This window comes from Aspergillus viridinutans (assembly GCF_018404265.1).
Source record: "Aspergillus viridinutans IFM 47045 DNA, scaffold_3, whole genome shotgun sequence".
Classification (NCBI taxonomy): Eukaryota; Fungi; Ascomycota; class Eurotiomycetes; order Eurotiales; family Aspergillaceae; genus Aspergillus; species Aspergillus viridinutans.
In genome coordinates this window covers 2969603-2990067 of record NW_025091219.1, presented here as the reverse complement: position 1 = coordinate 2990067, position 20465 = coordinate 2969603, and the positions used below count along the sequence as shown (strand labels likewise).

General features: G+C 50.2%; 10 protein-coding genes across 10 annotated transcripts; 6 read left to right on the top strand and 4 right to left on the bottom strand.

The window, feature by feature from the left end:
- Positions 1-689: 689 nt before the first annotated feature.
- Positions 690-2084, top strand: Aspvir_005953 (uncharacterized protein; the record flags this gene model as incomplete). The annotated part of the gene is made up of 2 exons (XM_043269163.1): positions 690-880; positions 935-2084. 2 exons carry the CDS (start codon positions 690-692, stop codon positions 2082-2084), a joined length of 1341 nt encoding a protein of 446 aa, XP_043125098.1.
- A 684-nt stretch (positions 2085-2768) lies between these two features.
- Positions 2769-4008, top strand: Aspvir_005952 (uncharacterized protein; the record flags this gene model as incomplete). Its single annotated transcript, XM_043269162.1, has 3 exons — positions 2769-2979; positions 3029-3430; positions 3497-4008. 3 exons carry the CDS (start codon positions 2769-2771, stop codon positions 4006-4008), a joined length of 1125 nt encoding a protein of 374 aa, XP_043125097.1.
- A 386-nt stretch (positions 4009-4394) lies between these two features.
- Positions 4395-6303, top strand: Aspvir_005951 (flavin-containing monooxygenase; the record flags this gene model as incomplete). The annotated part of the gene is made up of 3 exons (XM_043269161.1): positions 4395-4687; positions 4732-4981; positions 5026-6303. The coding sequence occupies 3 exons, from the start codon at positions 4395-4397 to the stop codon at positions 6301-6303; spliced, it is 1821 nt and encodes a 606-aa protein (XP_043125096.1).
- Positions 6304-6411: 108 nt separating this feature from the next.
- Positions 6412-7857, bottom strand: Aspvir_005950 (LLM class flavin-dependent oxidoreductase; the record flags this gene model as incomplete). The annotated part of the gene is made up of 1 exon (XM_043269160.1): positions 6412-7857. One exon carries the CDS (start codon positions 7855-7857, stop codon positions 6412-6414), a length of 1446 nt encoding a protein of 481 aa, XP_043125095.1.
- A 531-nt stretch (positions 7858-8388) lies between these two features.
- Positions 8389-9792, bottom strand: Aspvir_005949 (zinc-binding alcohol dehydrogenase family protein; the record flags this gene model as incomplete). Its single annotated transcript, XM_043269159.1, has 4 exons — positions 8389-8927; positions 8974-9419; positions 9463-9503; positions 9547-9792. The coding sequence occupies 4 exons, from the start codon at positions 9790-9792 to the stop codon at positions 8389-8391; spliced, it is 1272 nt and encodes a 423-aa protein (XP_043125094.1).
- An 884-nt stretch (positions 9793-10676) lies between these two features.
- Aspvir_005948 (putative methionine permease) lies at positions 10677-12420 on the top strand (the record flags this gene model as incomplete). Its single annotated transcript, XM_043269158.1, has 3 exons — positions 10677-11765; positions 11811-12211; positions 12255-12420. 3 exons carry the CDS (start codon positions 10677-10679, stop codon positions 12418-12420), a joined length of 1656 nt encoding a protein of 551 aa, XP_043125093.1.
- A 532-nt stretch (positions 12421-12952) lies between these two features.
- Aspvir_005947 (uncharacterized protein) lies at positions 12953-13893 on the top strand (the record flags this gene model as incomplete). Its single annotated transcript, XM_043269157.1, has 2 exons — positions 12953-13308; positions 13356-13893. 2 exons carry the CDS (start codon positions 12953-12955, stop codon positions 13891-13893), a joined length of 894 nt encoding a protein of 297 aa, XP_043125092.1.
- Positions 13894-14461: 568 nt separating this feature from the next.
- On the top strand, positions 14462-15992 carry Aspvir_005946 (DUF895 domain membrane protein; the record flags this gene model as incomplete). Its single annotated transcript, XM_043269156.1, has 4 exons — positions 14462-14543; positions 14586-15627; positions 15673-15769; positions 15816-15992. The coding sequence occupies 4 exons, from the start codon at positions 14462-14464 to the stop codon at positions 15990-15992; spliced, it is 1398 nt and encodes a 465-aa protein (XP_043125091.1).
- A 130-nt stretch (positions 15993-16122) lies between these two features.
- Positions 16123-17075, bottom strand: Aspvir_005945 (acylglycerol lipase; the record flags this gene model as incomplete). Its single annotated transcript, XM_043269155.1, has 2 exons — positions 16123-16941; positions 17001-17075. The coding sequence occupies 2 exons, from the start codon at positions 17073-17075 to the stop codon at positions 16123-16125; spliced, it is 894 nt and encodes a 297-aa protein (XP_043125090.1).
- Positions 17076-17581: 506 nt separating this feature from the next.
- Aspvir_005944 (uncharacterized protein) lies at positions 17582-19171 on the bottom strand (the record flags this gene model as incomplete). The annotated part of the gene is made up of 5 exons (XM_043269154.1): positions 17582-17757; positions 17810-18050; positions 18126-18435; positions 18599-18861; positions 18968-19171. 5 exons carry the CDS (start codon positions 19169-19171, stop codon positions 17582-17584), a joined length of 1194 nt encoding a protein of 397 aa, XP_043125089.1.
- Between the last annotated feature and the right edge of the window lie 1294 nt (positions 19172-20465).

Here is a 20465-nt window from a genome sequence, read left to right as displayed (position 1 = left end):
CGACACCAGCTGCGAGCAGAATTTCCATCACCCTTGTATGGCCTGCGCTAGCTGCCGCCATCAGCGGCGTGAGTCCCCCATAATGGCCTGCCATATTAACTTCAGCACCATATTGCAGGGTCCTTTTCAGGGTGTCCATGCAGCCATGGATGGCAGCCCACTGCAGCACATGACTGCCATGCTGTTGCACACTTTGTTGATAAAGATAAGAGATAAAGATGTTATGGAGTTAGTGGTTAACATGGCATAAGGAATTGACATTTCCTAGGTGATATGCTATCAAGGCAAGCAGTTCATTAGGTATCTCAAGTAAGCCCATGGTTAATGCAATATCAGTACAAGCAGGAAATTTACAAAAACATGGGATAGTGGTTTGAGATAAAGCACCAAATTATAAACACAGTCCAGTCAAATTGTTGGCAATTAGTCATCAGTGTTTAATTGGCTAACTATATCTTAGTTTTTGGCGGAGTACAGCCACAATCATCACTCTAGACAACAATCAATGGCTGACACCGTTATCTAGTCTTCGGTGGCCGGAAGGTTTTGTTTACAAATCCCCTTCTTGGCATGAGAGTTGAATTGGGCGGAATTCCGGGGCAGCCGCATATGATCCATTAATTACATCCTGATCCCCGGCATCCCGAATGGGGATCTGATATTCATATTTACCTATCAGAGGGTTCGCCATGAGCGCTGAAGAATTCCTCGCCGACGTCGAAGGCGGCGTGGTGCCAGTGGACTGCCACGAGAAAGTGCTGCGGATCGCATTCATCTATCTGCATGAGGGGCTGTGGGATGGCAACGGCGTGTTCGATGTGGTCGAGAAGCTGCACGCGCGCGGCTGGTCGTTTGGCGAGGGCGAGTTGCGGTTTAACCGGTAAGTTATGATTTCCAATAGCACTGTAACGACGAAGACTGATAATCACCACAGCACCCTGGATATCTTCTACCTCGCCCAGCTCGCCGCGGCCACCTACCGCTCCTCCGACCAAATGGATGGCGACTTTCCCTCCCCTGATGATTTCCAGTCCTTCTACACCACACACCACGCACTCCTGAACCCCTCCGCCTGGCGCTCTTATTACTCTGAGACGTTCCTAAAGCAGCGCACCACAGCGCGCTTCTACCGCCTGCCTGACCTCCAAGACCTACCTGACTCTGACTCCCCGCTGGGGCAGCCGCGCAAGCGACCCCACCTCGGTGGTGGGGTACATGCCACGAAACTCCCCCGCTGGGCGTATAGCGTGTCGCGCACGCGCCGCAGGCAGCCCTTGCTTCCACTTGAGACTTTCACGGAGTTAGCGCTTAGCACGCTGAAGACGACTATTACGCGCCTACGTGCGGTCTACCCTAGTGTTCCGCCCTACTCGGAGACGCAGGCGCTCTTCTGGCTTGAGTATATGGATCTCGGTTTCCCTGCGGCCAAGGCGGTTTCCCGGCAATGGTGGGAGCCAAACAGCTTTGGGATACCTGCCGCGCAGGGAGCGTATGATGTATATGCATGGGAAGAGAAGTATTCTGCGCAGGTGTGGGAGGCGAGCCGGGAAAGGAGGGGGGTGGTTGAGCCAGATGTGGAGGATGGCGTGTGGAAGAGTGAGGTGATGTGGTGTGGGTGGCCGGATGGCGGGATAGGGGCCGAGGCATGGTGGAGGGGGTGGGAGGGGGAGCTTGGGGGTGAGGAGGAGGTGGAGTTCTTGGCTGCTGTTGCGGTGGAGGAGACAGTAGGCGTAGAGCTGGGTGAGTTGGACTTTGCAGTGCGGTCGCATGTGTTGCAGGGGGTGATGCGGGCTGCGGCTGCGGCGGGGCGGGAGAGGGATGTTTTCCTGGAGGAGCTGGAGAGGGGGATGGTGGGCAAGGGGAGGATTGGGGAGGGGAGGGCAGGGAGGTGGCTGGGGGAGGCCTTGGGGGTCGTGGAGCCATATGTGAGGATATGGGAGGGGGTGTGGCCAGATACAGAGGAGGAGAGGGCGGAGGGACTACGGCGGATCTTGGTGGAGAATGGGCAGCTCTTTGCCAGGTGGAAGGTTTCGCCGCTGTTGAAGGAGTTTAGTTTTGAGCTGGGTCCGAGGGAATCGGAGTAGCAGGCATTCTATTCAGGTCAATGGTGAGGCCTAAAGCATACCTGGTCCCTTCAACGGCAAACGCAGAACTGGTCTCAATGCCCGACTATACGCCAGTGCTAATGATAGTTCTAGATGCATCCTTGCGTGCAATTAAAGTCTTGGACAGCCATCTTTCATTGCTGGGGCAATCCAGAGCCTCTCTACTTGGTGCGTCTATATATAAATTCCATATAAGGCTGTCCTGCTCCAGATATTACTTCTCTTAGGAATGTGCTGGGGTTTGCCGTTGCTTCCAGAGCTGTTCAGTTTATTAAGAATATTTCTGGTAGTTCTACATGGTAAACGCATATACTCAGACTAGTGAAAGACAAAGGTCTAATTCTCCTAATCTACCGTCTTATACTTGAATTTATAAGCAGGAAAGGTGAAATTGACGCTATATAAATAGATTAGCTGTAGATTAGTAGTTGAACTTGATCCTAAGACAGTGTATTTTTTACATAAGCTCATTGGGTAAATGACAATCCACAAAGCAATAAAGCACATGATGACAGCGGGGACATCTACAATAAAGATTCAAGCATTTCTAATCATGAACGGGATGATATCCAGCCGATTTCGACGTATTAAACACACTCTCTCCTGTCTTCTACGCGTATTCATCTGCATCCACAGTCAACTATATCTCTACAATAATCCGAAATGTCTCCTATCCGCGTTGGCCTGATCGGCCTCTCTGGTGCGACGGACTACGAGGGCACTGCATGGGCAGCAAATTCTCATCTCCCATTTCTGCAACGATCAGAGCATTTCACTATCGCGGCGTTGCTCAACTCATCCGTTCAGTCAGCGCAAGCTGCTATTGAGAAATACAATCTCCCAAAGCATACCAAGGCGTATGGCAATCCACAAGGTGTGTTTCTGCATCACCTCCGGGTTGTTGGATGACACTGACTTGAAAGACCTCGCCAATGACCCCGACATCGACCTGGTAGTCTCTGTTGTCCGGGTCGACCGACATTTCCAGACAGTGCGTCCCAGTCTGGAGGCGGGCAAAACTGTCTTTGTCGAGTGGCCCCTCGACCGCACCCTAGAGGTCGCAAGGGAAATGGCAGCTTTGGCAGCTGCTCACGATGCAAAGACTATTGTCGGACTGCAGGCTTCCTACTCACCGATTATCCGCAAGCTGCGTCTGTTGGTGCACGAGGGAGCTATTGGCCGGATTCTGTCTAGCACCCTTCTAGTCTCGTGTGGGAATGAGGTGGCCTCGGAGAGTAAGAATGTCCGATACTTTCTCGACAGAACGGTGGGAGGAAACGTGATGAGTATTCATGTCGGGCACAACCTAGAATCGGTGATCTCCGGTACGTCATGTCATCTTACATTGGCAATATGCAACATGCAACATGCAACATGCTGACCATGGACAGTCCTAGGGGAACTCAAAACCTTCACCAGCAGCTGTGCCATTAGTCGTCCGGAACTGGACATTGTCGACTACGCGGACGGCGGCAAGCTGGTGGAGAAATCAGTGCGCAACACAGTTCCCGATCAGATTCTGATTCACGGCACGGCAGAGTCGGATGCATTCGTCAGTATCAATCTGTACGCAGGGAAGGAAATGCCAGGTCTGCCGCGCCTCGACTGGCGGATTCAGGGGGAGAAAGGCTGGCTGCGAGTGACTTCGCCCATGGGATTCCTCAATGTCGGCACGCCAGAGACCAAGTTGCAGCTTTATCGTACCGAGTCTGGGCAAGTCGAAGAGGTCAAAGTGGACGAAGACGAGTGGGATTCACTGCCGATACCTGCTCAGAATATCGCGCGACTGTATGAGGCGTATCGTAAAGGGGAGTGGTATCCTACATTCGACTGGGCTGTGAGGAGACATGAGTTGATTGATGGGATGTGGAAGCGATTTGACAAGGGAATTCAGTTGGGCTGATGATAGGGAATTAGTTGAGAGTATGGTACCTCGGTTTCTCTACTTTCACGATCACGGTCATCTTAATAGTCAAGACAGCAATTTGCAATTTCACCTCTATACTTGAACTGAAATTTAGTCCATCTCCATGCATTGAATGCTGACGCCATTCTGTCCCGCAGTGATGTGACTTGGCGGATGGCCCCGCCATCGACAACAGAGAACGAGGACCGAATCAGGCCATTCGGAGCTGTCAACGCAATTTCATTGTCGATGGCGTGTAGTATTTGATTTTAAGACCCTGGTTGGTCCATATTTCAAGTGAAGATCAACCACGGGTTAGATATATAGGCCATCTTGGCCGATGGCTGCGTTACTGGAAGAATCTATCGATCAAGAGAGCTACGATGTCAACATTGAAAGGCCCCATTGTCACGGAGACGCACTTCCAAAATGGAAACCCCACCAATAAGAATGGAGCGATCACTCAGATAAAATCAGTTGAAGCCAACGAAGCGCATCCATCCACAAGGCCGACATTCGAGCTCGAGGAACATCCTATCGACGAGGTTCGACAGATCAAGGTCGGGGTAATTGGGGCTGGACTATCGGGTATTACAGCGGGTGTATTGCTGCCTGCTAAGCTGCCCGGGCTGGATCTGAGAATCTATGACAAGAATGCCGATGTGGGAGGCACATGGTAAGACATCGCAGGAGAATTTGGAGCGTAACTGACGCCGTCAGGTTTGAGAACACGTATCCCGGCGTGAGATGCGATATCCCTGCTCATGTCTATCAATCCGGATTTGAGCCCAACACGCAATGGACGGAAGAGTTTGCTCAGGGCCATGAGATTCGCGAGTATTGGCAGCGCGTCGCTCGTAAGTACGATGTCTACAAATATCTCCGCCCACGGCAGAAGGTGCAGAAGGTCGAATGGCTCCCTGAAGAAGCCAAATGGGAGGTTACTCTAATGGATCTGAAGAGTGGAAAGGTATTTTTTGTTTTCACTTTGATGAACACGCCTAACATTCCTAGGTCTACGCCGAAAAGCTCGACGTCGTGATCAACGCCATCGGGCACTTCAATGCATGGAAACTTCCCGACTACGAGGGCATCAATGACTATCAAGGCAATCTGTTCCATTCCTCCAACTGGAACCACAACGTCGATTTGAAGGACAAAAGGGTCGCTCTGATTGGCAACGGAGCATCTGGGCTACAGGTGCTCCCGGCCATCCAGCCCATCGCAGCACACGTAGATCACTACGCCAGGAATCGCACTTGGATTGCAGATTCGTTTGGCACTACGGGCATTCGACGACTGGAGCCTAATCTATTCTCTCCGAATCAGCTTGAGTCTTTCAAGGACCCCGAGGAGTATTTGAAGTACCGCAAGAGTGTCGAGCAGGGCTACTTCTCCCGGTTCGGAGCCATCTTCAAAGACTCGCCCGAGAACAGAGAGTTGCGAGAGAAATGGACGAACCTGATGCTGCAACGTGTGGGCAACAAACCTGAACTAGGAGACAAGATCATTCCTGACTTTCCGCCCAACTGTCGTCGTCCCACGCCCGGACCAGGCTATCTGGAGGCGCTCACAAAGGACAACGTCAGCTATATCCAGACACGTATAAAGAAGTTCACAGGAAAGGGGATTCTGACCGAAGATGGAACTGAACGCGAGGCCGACGTTGTCATCTGCGCTACAGGAGCCAACGTCGACCACGCGCCTCCATTCAGCATCATAGCAAATGGCATCGATCTGAAAAGCGCATGGAAACCGGACGGGTTGTACGGCCATCCATACAACTATCTTGGTGTTGCCACACCGGGCTTTCCCAACCTCTTCTGGATTGGAGGTCCCCATTCCACCGGACACAGCGGCAGTGTGCCTAACAGCATCGAGAATCTGGTCACCTATGTCGCCAAGTTCCTGCGCAAGATCCGCAGCCAAGGCATACGGACAATACAGCCTTCCAAAGCAGCCACGGACGACTTTATCGAGTACTGTGATCGGTTCTATCCGCGGACGGTGTGGAGCGATAACTGTAGCTCGTGGTACAATGGTGGTCGACCTGGAGGGAGGATCCATGGTCTATTTCCTGGGAGTGCAGCGCATCTCAACTACATCCGCCGTGATCCCCGGTGGGAGGATTGGGAGTACACCTACACCAATCCCAGTGGAAATCGATTTGCTTACTTTGGCAATGGATGGAGGCAACGAGAGCTGGACAGTGAGGCCGATCTGACGCCCCATCTCCGGAAGCTAGAGACGATTGATCTTCGGTCGTATCTCGAGGGTTGGTGGGATGTTTGATTCATGGTTAGATGGCTCTTATGTAGTAGATAGTGGTCGTGGATAAATTGATAAACTCTTATTGTACTGTCAAACTTCTGATTTGTATTATATTGATCAAGCAATACACTACAACTCACTATCTCTTACATACGCAGGAACATCTTCCCCCTCTCTCCAGAAATACTTGGCTCCTGGATGCGTCTGTAGCAGTCGGTTCTGACCCTTCAGACCATACACGTTCTCACGCAACGTCCCCCCCTTGACAGCGTAGTCCTCCCAGTAGAGACCCCGTCGGCGTAGCTCAGGCAGTAGATACGTGATAATATCGTCAAATGTCCCCGGAATGGTAGCGTAACTGAAGTTGAACCCGTCCACATCGGCCACTTCCACCCATCGTTCCAGCTCATCGGCCACCGTCTGCGCACTTCCAATCACCTTGGCTCCATTGCCCCCGAGACGCAGATACTCGGCAATAGTCTTCTTGTCCCACTTTTTACCGTCCGTTCCGGGAACGGTACTCGCCCAGTGGTTGACCATGCTGCGGATGGCCGGCTGCTCGACAAAGCGAAAGTCTTGGTCGTCCTCATACTCGGACAAGTCGTAGCCTGACCATCCACCAAAGAGCGCCAACGCACCCTCTGTGTCGCCGTAGCTAGCCAACTCCTCAAACTTGGCCTGCGCCGCTTCATCCGTCTCGGCCACAATGACCAGCAGCCCGGCGATGATCTTGATCGACGCGGGATCCCGCCCAAAGTCCTTCGCCTGCGAGCGAATACTATCCACAGACGCCCTAACTAACTCCGGCTTCTGCCCATTCAGAAAGATCGCCTCCGCGTGCTTAGCGGCGAAGGTCTTGCCCGCCGACGAGGTCCCAGCCTGCAACAGGAACGGCGTGCGCTGCGGACTCGGCTCGCAGAGATGCGGGCCCGGAACATTGAAATATTTTCCCTGGTGACGGATCTGCCTCACAGCCTTGGGGTCTGCGTATCCCGCCACGCCATCCTTGCGGTGGACGGCTCCATCGCGCCACGAGGCCTCCCACAGCTTGTAGGTGACGTCCAGATACTCATCTGCTATCCGGTACCGCTCATCGTGCTCCACCTGCGTGTTGAGACCAAAGTTCCGCGCCGCGGAGTCGAGGTACGAGGTGACGATGTTCCATCCCACGCGTCCGCCGCTGAGATGATCGACGGTGGAGAACCGCCGCGCAAGGGCATAGGGGGCGTCGTACGTTGTCGAGGCTGTGATGCCGAACCCGATACTCTCCGTTGCGGCCGCCATGGCCGAAACACTGTACAGCGGGTCATTGATGGGGAATTGTGCGCCGGCGGGGATGGTCGGCTCGAGGTTGGCTGGACCTTTATAGACATCATAGCCGCCCAGCACGTCGGCGAAGAAAATGGCATGGAACTTGGCTGCTTCCAGCTTCTGCGCCAGGGCGATCCAGTGCTTGATGGACGTGTAGTTGGGTCCCTGGTCGGAGGGATACCGATGGAGACCTGGATTGAGATGGGAGGGCGATTGCATGGCAAACGCGTTGATGATGAGTTGCTTTTTCTGTGTTGAGGACATGGTGCACTATAGGAATTGATTGAAGAATGGTGAGAGAATTCTGGATTGGCTTTGGATTAGTTGTGGGTGATTCTTCGTGGTTGCAGTACGTAGATATAGTTTGGATTTTCGTATAGTTAAACAAGCACGAGCTGTCGATACTTACCCCTCACGACAATTCGTCATAGAATGAATTGTGAGGGGCATATCGTGTCTGCTAATCTGCCGACCCAGTCTACTCAAGAGAAGACAGTATTGAGCCTGTCTTCGAGAATGTTAGTGGGCCGTGGAGGCGTGCGCGGGATATCAGATTGCGCCACACTTGGCATTGATTGTGAAGCAACCACAAATGAAAAGACAAAAACCTGACACGATGTGGAGTACTCTTTTCGAACGTTGGAACTCCTGTACAGAGTCAGATATGCTGGTTTCCAGCCGTTCCAGGTAGCAATTGGTAATGAGAAGCCGCGGAGACCGAACAGTAGAATTAAAAATCTAATGTATCTTGAATATCTAATCGGAATTGCTCTCTATAGATGCATAGAATGTTTACTACCGTCCTAGATTCATGACAATTCTCTTGCCAGACGCCTTCCCCTGTCTCAAGAGCTCCAACGAGGCGTTGATGCCCTCCAGCCCTCCGTCTGCCAGTATAATCTCCGGCAATCGAATCGTCTCTGTTTGTAGCAGCTCCTCAAGCCAAGTCACCATAGCCTCGCCCACTGCAGGAGAGCTATGGAACAATTTAATTGGAACGGTATGGTAGATGATCCTGCTGTCCCTCTCTTTGGGAAGCCCAGTCAGCCCCAGCAGATGCGCATGCGAGCCATCATCGTGCACGGAAGCATCGAGTGTCTGCTGCAGCAGAGTTGCTGTATCTCTGCCCACTATATCAATAGCATATCGCAGCCTTTCCTTGGTGACGCCGCGGATGATCTCTACAGCCCTTGCGGTATCGTGGCGATCGACGAGTAGGTCTGCTCCCGCATCGAGAAGTTTGGCCCCATGTCGAGCTACATCAGCCACGCAAATTACCCTCAACCCCGCAAGTTTGGCAAGCTGTAAAGTGATATATCCCGTCGTTGTGGATGCTGACTTTATTAGCCGGGTGCCATTGCAGAGATGGTGTCAGCTCACCTCCCCAGATTGCGAGCCAATCCCCTGGCGCTATTCGTTTCGCTTTCGAAGATGATTGAAAGCACTCGTCCCTGATATCTCGTGGCAGGTCATTTCTGTCGATCTGCAAGATGACTTCAGGAAGGTCCGGTCCAGGACATCTTCGAATACGACCAAAATCTAACCCAAATGAGACCCCCAGTGCCAGAGCAGCTGCAACAAACGCCACCCCCAAGGACGCAGAGGCATGTACATTGCCCGTCGGCGGAATGCGAGCAGCGTTGAAATGCGTTGCCACGGCATATTCCTGAAAGGCAGCCTTCCGAATATCCCGATAATCCGTGGACGGAACGAGAACGATATCACCGACTCGAAGACGGGAACAGCCGTCGGACACCTGGATGACCTCGCCGGCTAGGTCCCGGCCGTTGATCCATGGGAGGGTTGGGATTCCAAAGTTGTATGCACTGAAATGTCAGAAATGGTCTATAGTAAGGTATGGTTACTTACGGCCCTTTCCAGTCGATGGGATTCAACCCAATGGCCATGATCTAGAGACGTTAGAATATTCGAGGAAATAAGCGGAATTTGTACCTTGACTAAGATCTCATCTTTGTGGGTGACTGTAGGGATGTCATGATCTGTCACGAGGCTATATTGCTCCCCTAAACCCTGCAGTAACAGGGCGCTCTGTTTTGCCTTCTTATGTTGTTTGGTGGCTGATGCGACGTCGACTTGGCGGGCGACGGTAGGCCCTGGTGCTTTCCCCGAAGACAAATGACGATGGAAGAGCGGTTCTTCCAGGCGACTGGCTAGGACATAAGTAGATACTGTAGTCATTTCGTCAGGGTAAATGATTCTCCTGTTGTGGCGCAGAGTCGAGGGTGTTGTCGATAGAGAATATGTATATCAGAATACCACTACGACGCCGTGCGCTTATGCATTGACCAAATATCATCTGTCTTTGCCATCAATTATTGAATCCTGACTCGACAACCATACTCGAGTGTATTGTCGGGTCTCATTGCTCTCCAAGAAAGTGGCATATGGCGCATGGCGGGGTTATGATGGCGTGATAAAAGCACAAATATGGTTCAGGAGACGAGGTTTATCATCATAACAGGCTTTATCCAGTTTCCCGGTCGCCAGAATGCTCCTAAGTTTCGTCCTGGTGGATCAAAACGTGGTTTCGCCATTATGATACTCTTCTCGCCATCCAGGTAGTCGCTGTGGGGTTGATTGACTGTTATCTCAGGGTCAGGACTACGGCTTCTCCAAATCATCTGCAAAGTCCGCGATGATGTGATTAGGGCTGATGATGGCGCCGATCGAAGTAGACCCAGAGAATCAAGACGCATCCACGAAACACAAAATTCAAATTTGCAAATGCTGTTTGGCAGGTCGAGACAATTTCCTCGACAGCATCACGGTTAGCATGTGTCTAGTAAATACTATACAGTCAAGGTAAACTTTGGATCGCGTACAGGACACGCTCGGAGTCCTTATCTGTCTACGCGACGAGTCTATGAGCGACATCTGCAGGGATACCAAAGCTCTCACGGTCAGATGAGCATTATTAATGCTGGTGGATGTAGACAAGCGCGGCCGACAATGGCGTGCCTAAAAGGATGTCACACAGTAACACTTATATGTAGCTCAAGTAGACTATCAAAGGAAATCGTTTGCATGAGACAGATATTATGGACTCTGATGCTGCTGACAAAATGGATGATGCCGAATATCAACCACTCTTAAACCCCGCATCCGGTCTGTATGAAACGCTTTCCTACGAGTCCATCCAAGACATCCGACCAAATGGACGTCCTGTGTCTAGCCGCAGCACAATCCCCGAGACCGCCACTTACGGCCGCAACCTCACATGGACGAGCGCCTATATCCTGGTAGTATCGCGCGTCATCGGCAGCGGCATCTTCGCAACTCCAGGCTCAATCGTGAAGTCGGTCGGAAGCGTCGGGCTGGCGCTGCTGGTATGGCTCGTGGGGACGGTTCTGGCAGCATGCGGCCTGGCTGTGTCGATGGAGTTTGGCTGTATGCTCCCTCGATCTGGTGGCGACAAGGTCTATCTCGAGTGTACGTATCGTCGTCCTCGCTTCCTGGCGTCAACGTTGATCGCCGTTCAGGCGGTTTTATTGGGCTTCACGGCGAGCAACTGCATTATATTCTCCAAGTACGCCCTCTTCGCTCTGAGCATTGAGCCGACAGAGTACCAGCAAAAAGCTCTGGCTGCAGGCCTTATGACTGCGATTACCATTGTGCACGGGTGTTTCCTTAAAACCGGCATATGGATACAGAATCTGCTGGGATGGATGAAGATCTTCATGATTGCAGCAATGACACTTACAGGGCTCTGGGTGATACTCTTTCGGCATGAGGAACACTCCATTTCCGTGTCGAATGGTCTCAACAGGACTGGATATGACGTGTTTCTGTGGGACAATCTGTGGGAAGGGTCAAACTGGAGCTGGAGCTTGCTTTCGACATCCCTTTTCAAAGTGTTTTACTCGTATGCCGGGCTGAATAATGTGAACAACGTCCTCAACGAGGTTCAGGACCCCATCCGGACGGTCAAATCTGTGTGTCCGTCCGCTCTCGTTACTGCTTGTTCTCTTTACCTGCTGGCAAACATCTCCTACTTTCTCGTCGTCCCAATCGAGGAGATCAAGAACAGTGGCGAACTTGTTGGGGCTCTCCTATTCGAACGCGTTTTCGGGCCTCATGTTGGTAGGACCTTGTTTCCTCTGGCGATTGCCGTTTCCGCCGCAGGAAATGTCATGGTTGTCACCTTTGCTTGGGTAAGTTGACTCGGTGACTTGAAGTGCAGTAGATGACGGTGACAGGCACGGGTGAATCAGGAAATTGCTCGACAGGGCTTTCTCCCTTTCTCCTCCATTCTCTCATCATCTCGCCCGTTCAATTCTCCTTTGGGCGGCTTGATTGTGCATTATATCCCGTCGCTCTTTGTGATCGTACTTCCCCCTCCCGGGGACGTCTACAGTTTTATTCTAGATGTCGAGGGCTATCCAGGCCAGATATTTGCCTTGGCTATTGCGGTTGGCCTCCTGATTATGAGGCGACGTCAGCCTAATCTGCCACGACCATTCAAAGCATGGCTTCCCGCGGTCTGGCTCCGAATCATCGTCTGCATTGCTTTACTGGCGGCGCCGTTTATACCTCCTCCGGACGGAAAGGGCGATGTGGACTTTTTCTACGCGACATATGCAGTCGTGGGTGTCGGAATGTAAGTCTGTCCTCCTGTTCAAGGGATTGGCTGACAAATATAGTGTACTCTTTGGGGTGATTTATTGGTATATTTGGACAGTCCTTCTTCCACGATGGGGGGGATACAGACTGGAAGAGGAGGTGGACGTGCTGGATGATGGGACGAGTTATTACGAAGCTTGTGCCATCATATATTCTTTAGCCTTTATCAATGATCTAGATTTTTGAATTCTTCTGATAGCGGATATCGATCTACATATTAGACTTGCAACCATGTTAGCTATAGCTCTATCATTCTCGAGACTGACTACGTCAGTTCAATCTATGAACACAGGTTATCCCCGTCTAGATGCGGTAGGAGAAACACGATCCTTTAGGTGTAGGCTAGTAGGAACTGCCAGTTCTCCAGTTAGGCTGCATTATCTCATAGAGGATGACGATTAGAAATGCACTGGTATATTATAAATGCATCATTAGGCTTCATTTGACATCTGTAAGCATCACATGTCGTTCGATGATGTACAGCATCCTGAAGAGCAACTCATCAATCACAGGGCCTGTCAGAGCCAATCGCTGTATTTCCTATTTCTCAGCATCTGATGCTTTCTAAGATGATGCTCAACTCGCAGCCATGACGTGCTGATCTGACAAATGCCTACCCCGCAAGAGAACTTCGTGATATAAGACCAGCTACGGAATGGCTGATTGATACATCACTATAGATCAAATCCAGAAGCAATTGCAAGAGAAGGACATCGACATGGCATCAGCAGCTGTTCAACTCCCAACTATTCATGAGCCTCAAGCTCAGAGAAGCTCTCTTCTTCCGACTGCAAATTCACCACATCATGTGCAAACCACACTTAATTTTCTAAAAGAGAACGAGGACGGCTCTCCCCCGGCTCCGTCCTACGTCGGCAAGCCAGAGACCTACTACCGACCTTCGGTGACGCTGCCTGTTACCGTCCACGACGTCAGCGGCCACGAGCTAGAGTACACACTGGACAAGAACGGCTTCCAGTTCTACTACCACGAAAGCAAGGAGAAGGACTTTGTCGACGATGAGAACATCAAACGGGAGTACTATCCCGAGATAGAGCAGCTGCTCAAAGATGCGTGAGTCTGGCCGCCCTCCTCAATGGACGATACTGACATCAAATCAGCACCGGTGCATCCAAAATCTTCATCTTCGACCACACGATCCGCCGCCAACCCAAAGACGAACGCAGTCCCGCCGCTCAACTCCGCGGTCCCGTCCAGCGCGTGCACATCGACCAGTCCTACGCAGCAAGCAGGGACCGCGTCTCCTACCACCTCCCCGATGAAGCCCCGGAACTCCTCAAGGGCCGGTACCAGATCATCAACGTCTGGCGGCCGATCCGGACCATCCTCAAGGATCCGCTGGCCGTCGCAGACGCACACTCCGTCCCGGACGATGACCTCGTCCCGACAAAACTCATCTACCCGAACCGGGTGGGCGAGACGTACGGGGTGAGACCGGATCCGGGCTTCAAGTGGTACTTCCGGTACGCGCAGCCTCCGGAGCTGGTGACGCTGATCAAGTGCTTTGATTCCAAGACGGATGGGCGGGCGAGGAGGGTGCCTCATTCTGCGTTTGTTGATCCGGCGACGGAGGGAGAGGCCCCGCGGGAGAGTATCGAGGTCCGGGCATTGGTGTTTCATCCAGAGGATCGTGAGTAGATTGCCTTGGGTCTGGTCCTGTCAGTCAGGCAAGGAGATTCTACCGTAGTTTCCATTCTTTCTTGTGGCTTATACGACAATGTGATTTAACAGACTGTACTGTCCATATCTTCTGAGATGACTTCAATTAGTTGACTCGATATGAGCATATTCTTGAGCCAGGTGCAGCCACTTTCTGGCATGTATTGTTCCGCAAAGCAAGGAATCAAACCAAGTCTCGTAATTTTCAAACTTCTCACTTGAAGGATTTAATCATAAGATAGAACCAATTGTTACTGGAGTGCGCTCCCTCATATTGATCATCCCAGCTAAAATGCCGTGCGAGCACGTAATCCGCCTCCCCAAAAACAACATTACTTTGAACTCTTGGCTCGGAGATTTGGCCATGAATAACTTCGACGACACTGTATCTATCAGTTTAAGGTTTCGTCTAATTACCTTGTGGTGATAGCTCGCAACAATCGGCATTGATGATTCGTGATATTCGCCATCGCGCGCTAGACATATAAAGCAGTGCATCCACACATGAACAGGGTTGTCCAGCACCTGGAACCCTAGCAACATCAAAATGGCCGCGCCCGAGAAAGAAGTCCGTCCCACAGACGAAGAGGTTGCGCGCAGCATATCGCCAGAACCAAAGAAGTATCCCGGTAAGTCACTCCTCCGGTAGCTTAACGTCTCTAACGAAACAGTCAAATGGTACCGCTCGACGTTTTACAACGCCCTCATCCTGGGTATCTGCAACTTCCTTGCCCCCGGCATCTGGGGCGCCATGAATTCGCTCGGCGCCGGGGGCGCAGAGAAGCCCTACCTCGTCAACGCCGCCAACGCACTGACGTTCTGTCTGATGGTCGTGACCTGCTTCTTCGGCAGTGCGGTCGTGCGCCTTGTCGGCATCAAATGGACCCTCGTGATTGGGACGATGGGTTACGCCCCGTATGCTGCCGGGCTGTATACGAACAACCGCTTCGGCACGGAATGGTTCGTCCTGGTCGGCGCGGCGCTGTGCGGTCTTTCGGCCGGGCTATTCTGGATGGCAGAAGGGGCCATTGCGCTGTCGTATCCGGAACCACACAATCAAGGCCGGTTCTTGGGATTCTGGCTCAGTTTCCGCGTGGGTGGCCAGATCCTGGGCGGCGCGATCAACCTGGGAATCAATTCGAGCCGATCGAAGGCCGGAAGCGTCTCGTACTCGGTCTACCTGGTGTTTATTGCGTTACAGGCTCTCGGTCCCTTCGCCGGACTGCTTCTGAACAAGCCCTCCCAGGTGCAGCGAACGGATGGTCTCCCCGTCCACCTGCGCATCTCGCACAGTCCGCTGTATGAGCTCAAGGCGATGGCAAAGCTGTTCATCCGCCGGGACTTTCTGTTGATCGTCCCACTCATCGTGCAGGCCGTGTTCACCGAGGCCATCATGTTTACGTTTCTGTCGCTGTGGTTCTCCGTGCGGGCTCGTGCGCTCGGCTCGTTCCTATCCGGAATCATCGCCTTGACCGTGGGCAACCTGCTCGGGGCGTTCCTCGACAATCAGAAGCTGTCGCTGCGGTCGCGGAGCCGGGGGGCCTTCTTCGTTGTGCTTGGTCTGCAGGGCGTATGGTGGGTTTGGGCGACGGTCATCGTGACCGAGTACCATCGCACGCTGCCGACGTATGACTGGACGGATGCTGGCTTTGGGCGAGGCTTTGCGCTGTATTTGTTCTGGGTTGCGGGCTTTCAGCTCAATTACATGTATCTGTATGTGCATTGACCCTGTCCTTGGATCCGTGCTAACAAGGCTAGTTTCTTTGTCGTCGGCAATCTGGCGTCGGATGAAGAAGAGGTTGTCCGGATGGCCAGTCTTCTGCGGGGAACAGAGTCGGCCTCGCAGGCTGTATCGGTAGGTCCACTTTCACTGACGATTCAATACTTGCTAATTTCTGTAGTACGGTCTGGACAGTGTCAAGATCATGAGCTCTGTTGGCAGCACCTACCTGAATTTTGGTTTGTGGGCTATCGCGCTGCTGCCTGCGTGGCTTGTGATCAAGGAGATTGGAGTGTCTCTGGGAGATAGGAAGGTCGAACGGGAGACTCGGCGGATTGACAGTGATTCGCAAGAATAAACATGTATTCTCTCTATCGAGAGGTATATATAGAATGTCTGACGATGGCTTGCCCAACAATGAACGAAGCGCCTCATATATATATGCAACAATATTAACAAATAGCAGATCATGTCGACGGGTATTCAGACTACACTCTCGCTAAAATCCAGTCGGCAATATCATCGGCAAAGACCTGTCGGTTCTCAGGCAGGTCCGCGTGCAGCAGATGACTCCATCCCTCGTAGGACTTGAACTTGCGGTCGGCGACCTTGCCAGTCTGCGCGTCGAACCAGTGCTTGCTGGCATCATAACTGGTGACCTGGTCCGCCGTCCCATGCGCCACATACACCGACTTGATGCCATCATTGAGCACCAATTTGCCTGAGGTCAGATCAGCCGCCCGGTCGAGCATATTGGCAAACATTTCCAGCGTGCCGGTGGTGTGGTTCAGGGGATCCTCCTTGAGCGTCTTCTGCACGACGGGATCGCGCACAATCGTCTCGACCTTCATGGGTTGGATGAGTTGGAACCGTGGTAGGAGCCGTCCGGCCAGCCGACCCAGTAACACGGTAATGACATTGGGTTTCTGCTTCGGGTCGAGCCCGATGAACGGGGCCTCGAGCATGATCCCCCGGAGTCGGGAGACGAGCTCTTGATACTTGGGCGTCGAGGCCAGCGTGGCGACCAGACCGCCGCCCATCGAATGGCCCATCACAAAGACGGGGACATCTGGCGGGACCTCGAACTGAGCCTCGATGAATGCTGCCATGTCGGCCAGGACGGCGGCGGTCGGGCCTGTGTTTCCACGGTCGGCTTTTGTCTGGGCCGACCGACCCCAACCACGCTGGTCGATTCCCGTGCAGAAAATTCCACGGCGGGCTAACGAGGGGAACAGATCACAAGTGTTGTTCATGTGGTCACTGAAACCATGAAAATGAATCAATTTTGCGACCGGGGGCGTCGTTGGCTGTGGCAGACATCAGTTTAGTGCCAAGAACGGGCAATGGCAGGAGGGAGCAAACGGACAGCCCACGTTTTGTGGTAGACCTGTAGCCCGTCAGGGAGCTTGAACTGGCTTTCGGTGATGGTGATGTCGGTCATCTTGCGGATTGATGTGTTTCTGATGGACGCTGCGATGAACCACTTTATCAGAATAAATTGAAGCTAATCAGGGGTATTTCAGCTCATTCTCAGCTGCTGAGGCTGAGGGAGATCCGAGGCTGTCCACGGCACGTGCAAGGCGCAGTCACGGGATCCGTTGCTGACATATCACGAGAAGGATCCATTTCTGGAGGATTTTATGCAGTAGGGAGAATGATAGAATCTATGTACTATTGCTTCCTTTCTGCAGAACAGATGTCTACCACTATTTAGTTCTGATTTCGGGTCGATATATATCTTGCCTAAAGAGCCAGGGCCGATATGTTGACAAATAAGCTTTTGTAATGGGCAGACCGCAGGCCTACAGTAGAGGTAACTGCAATCTGCCTTCTGAAGGACTGTTTGTATTTTCTTTCTTTGCAGTCACTCGCGCCGTCGATGTTCTGGAAAGAGGACCAAATTCCGGATGACAGAAGCGCATAATACTTACGCAGCTCGCCATCCCGTCAGTCGTTGAGGAACGGATGCTCCATCAACTTCTGAGCCGTCTTTCGCTCCTCGGGCAGCCATGCAAGCATTTGTTTGATAAAAGACAAACAGGCTTCCTTGTCGCCTGTTTCTAAAGATGGAACTGAATCTTCGAGTTTCCGAGTCGGTATCAGGTCATCGTAGAGGAATTTGCCTGCCACAATATGAATCAGCAATTGCAAAACGTCATATTATTGCTCGCTTACCGTCGTCATCGAAAAATGGCCCACCAAAATACTCCCTATTATTCTTGTATATCTTGCCCCTCTCGTCTGTGATGGCTGGAGACCACTCAACCTGTGCCATGGAATCCGACATGACAAGCAATTTTTTCGGCGGTGGGCCTAGCAGTGCTATCATCTCCGCGAGATGTGCTTTTGGATCATAATTCCCTTCAGCATCTTGCACCTGAGTAAATAACTCTGTACCTTCAATTATATTCCACACCTGTTGCAGAGTGTGAGTAAATATATGTCTATGTCTGTGATAGACTACTGCGTATGTTGTATATGTATCTCTTACCATGACTCCCAAATTCCATATATCCGCACTAAAGCTCCAACCGCAACCAAGAACAACTTCCGGCGCACGATAATAGTCGGGTTGTATGGGACGGGTACCAAGTTGAACAGTGCCATCATGCCTGTCGTTGTCGAGTAGAGTCGCCGCGCCAAAATCGGTTATTTGGGGATACATATTGCCTAGTCCACTCGGTTCAAGAGGTCCGAAGTCGTTGTGACAGCGATAGACAACTCGGCCGGTGTTTGGATCGGTTTTGCATTGCATAGACCGGGCCGCCTGTTCTTTGACAAATTTTGGGAGGATCTTTTCACTTTCAAAAGTTATGAGTATATTGTCGAGTTTCAGGTCTGAAAACATACATATTAGTTCATTATTCCTAAAGCGAGTGGGTATGGTTCGGTTACTTGCCAGTGTGGACAACCCTGCATTCAGAGTGTAGGTAATCGAGGCCGGCCAAAAGAATAAGAATATACCCTTTAGCCATTGACAGAGGGAATCTCTCGCTCTCAAACCGTCTCTGGAGAATCCAAAGGGGCTCCCGTGCAGGCTCGTAGGCTAGGCATAGATGATTTCCTATGGGACCTGTCACTTCAAAGCTGTCAAGGCAATTGCGGATGACCGGACGACCGCGGTGTGAAGGGTTTTGCTGTCCAATGTGTTCTTCAATATCACGCTCATGGTGAGCGCCTTTAGGATTGTCGTTATTGATGATTTTCAGAGCCACAAGGCGCTCAGTCTGCCATCGATATCTACCGGATAGCCATCGAAGTTAGTGATGCAAACCCATGACCTCAGTTATAGAAAGTCAGTGCATGCCTTGCTACATCTCGTGCAAGCCATACGGTTGAACCCGCTCCCCATCCAATCTTAACCAACAATTGATAATGATTGGCAAGAACTTCTCCCGGTTTCGCGGGGTAATAGTGCTTGGGATTGTAGCCGGGGCTGATCTCCTCATCCACAAGTTCGCGATGAGGAATGGAAGTTGCCGAGACTGGTGGCGAGAGCTGGAGAGGTCTGGCGCGGAGGAAGGATATGCGCTTCATTGCACGGTTTATGGACTGCATTTCATTGTAGAAGAAGCGCTTCCCTGCGAGGTTAAACTATGGCGCGCGTAGCGAGGAGCTGAGTCGGGTTGTAAATAACGAAGTCAACAAGGAGAAAAAGAGGATAAACAAAGAGCTATTAGCGCGAAGGCCAAAGATTCTTAGCACACGCTAAAAGGTTGTACCAAGCAAGAATGTATTTTTAAATATGGTCAACATTGGAAACAGTTGCAATATAAGATAAGATATATATGTCTGTAGCCTCATTTGGCTGATTGTTGTGGCAGGCAAACAGATCGACAGCTTGCTCTCCGACTAGGTGTAAGGATAATCCACTGGACAGGGTAGATAAGCCTGTTGACTAGGTAAGCCTCTTGGAAATGATAAAGGATAGGGTACTTGGTTAGAATAGTATGGTAGAATAGTAGATTTATTAATAATAAGACTAATCCTTATCTTCCTAACCTGTTAGATAAGGGGGTCTATATATATCTTTATTACTAATATATTATATTTATAGTAGTCTTTCATAAGCATCTTAAGGTATAAAAATAGGTAATTAAAAATAATATACTTAATATAGCTATCTATAAGTATAATATAGATTAAGAGAAAATAATATAGAAGCTATACTTAATCTATTATAAATTATACCCCTTCTTACTATAATAACTATCTATAGTTATATATAGCTTTAAGATTTCTTAAAATAGTAATAACTATTAGTATAGTATATTAAGGGTGTAGTAATATTATAAAATTACTATTAATATAATATTATTATATTAATATAAAGCCTTTATTATAGTATGCTCTTTATTATATAGTTAATAATATTAATATAAATAATATAATTATTATAAGTAACTAAAGTATATTACTTCTTTATTTTATATAGTAGTCTAATTCTTTATTTTCTTTTCTTCTTTCTTTTCCTTCTATATTTAGTACTTTATTTATCTTATACCTTTATCCTAGCCTTATTTCTTAAGGTTTTTATCTTTATTTTATTAGATTTTATTACTCTTATAGTTATTTTATTAAGACTATTTATTAATATTATACTACTATATATTCTAGTATATGCTATATATATAATATCTATAAAGCTACTATTTATATAATATCTAAAGTATTTATATATTATAGTAAATAATTTTAATATTAATAATAAAGAACTATTTAAGATTCCTTATACCCTTAATACTATTAAGTTAGTGCTATATAAGTAGTATTCTAAATATTATATAACTTATTTAATTATATATATCTCTTCTTTATATTTTATAAGTAT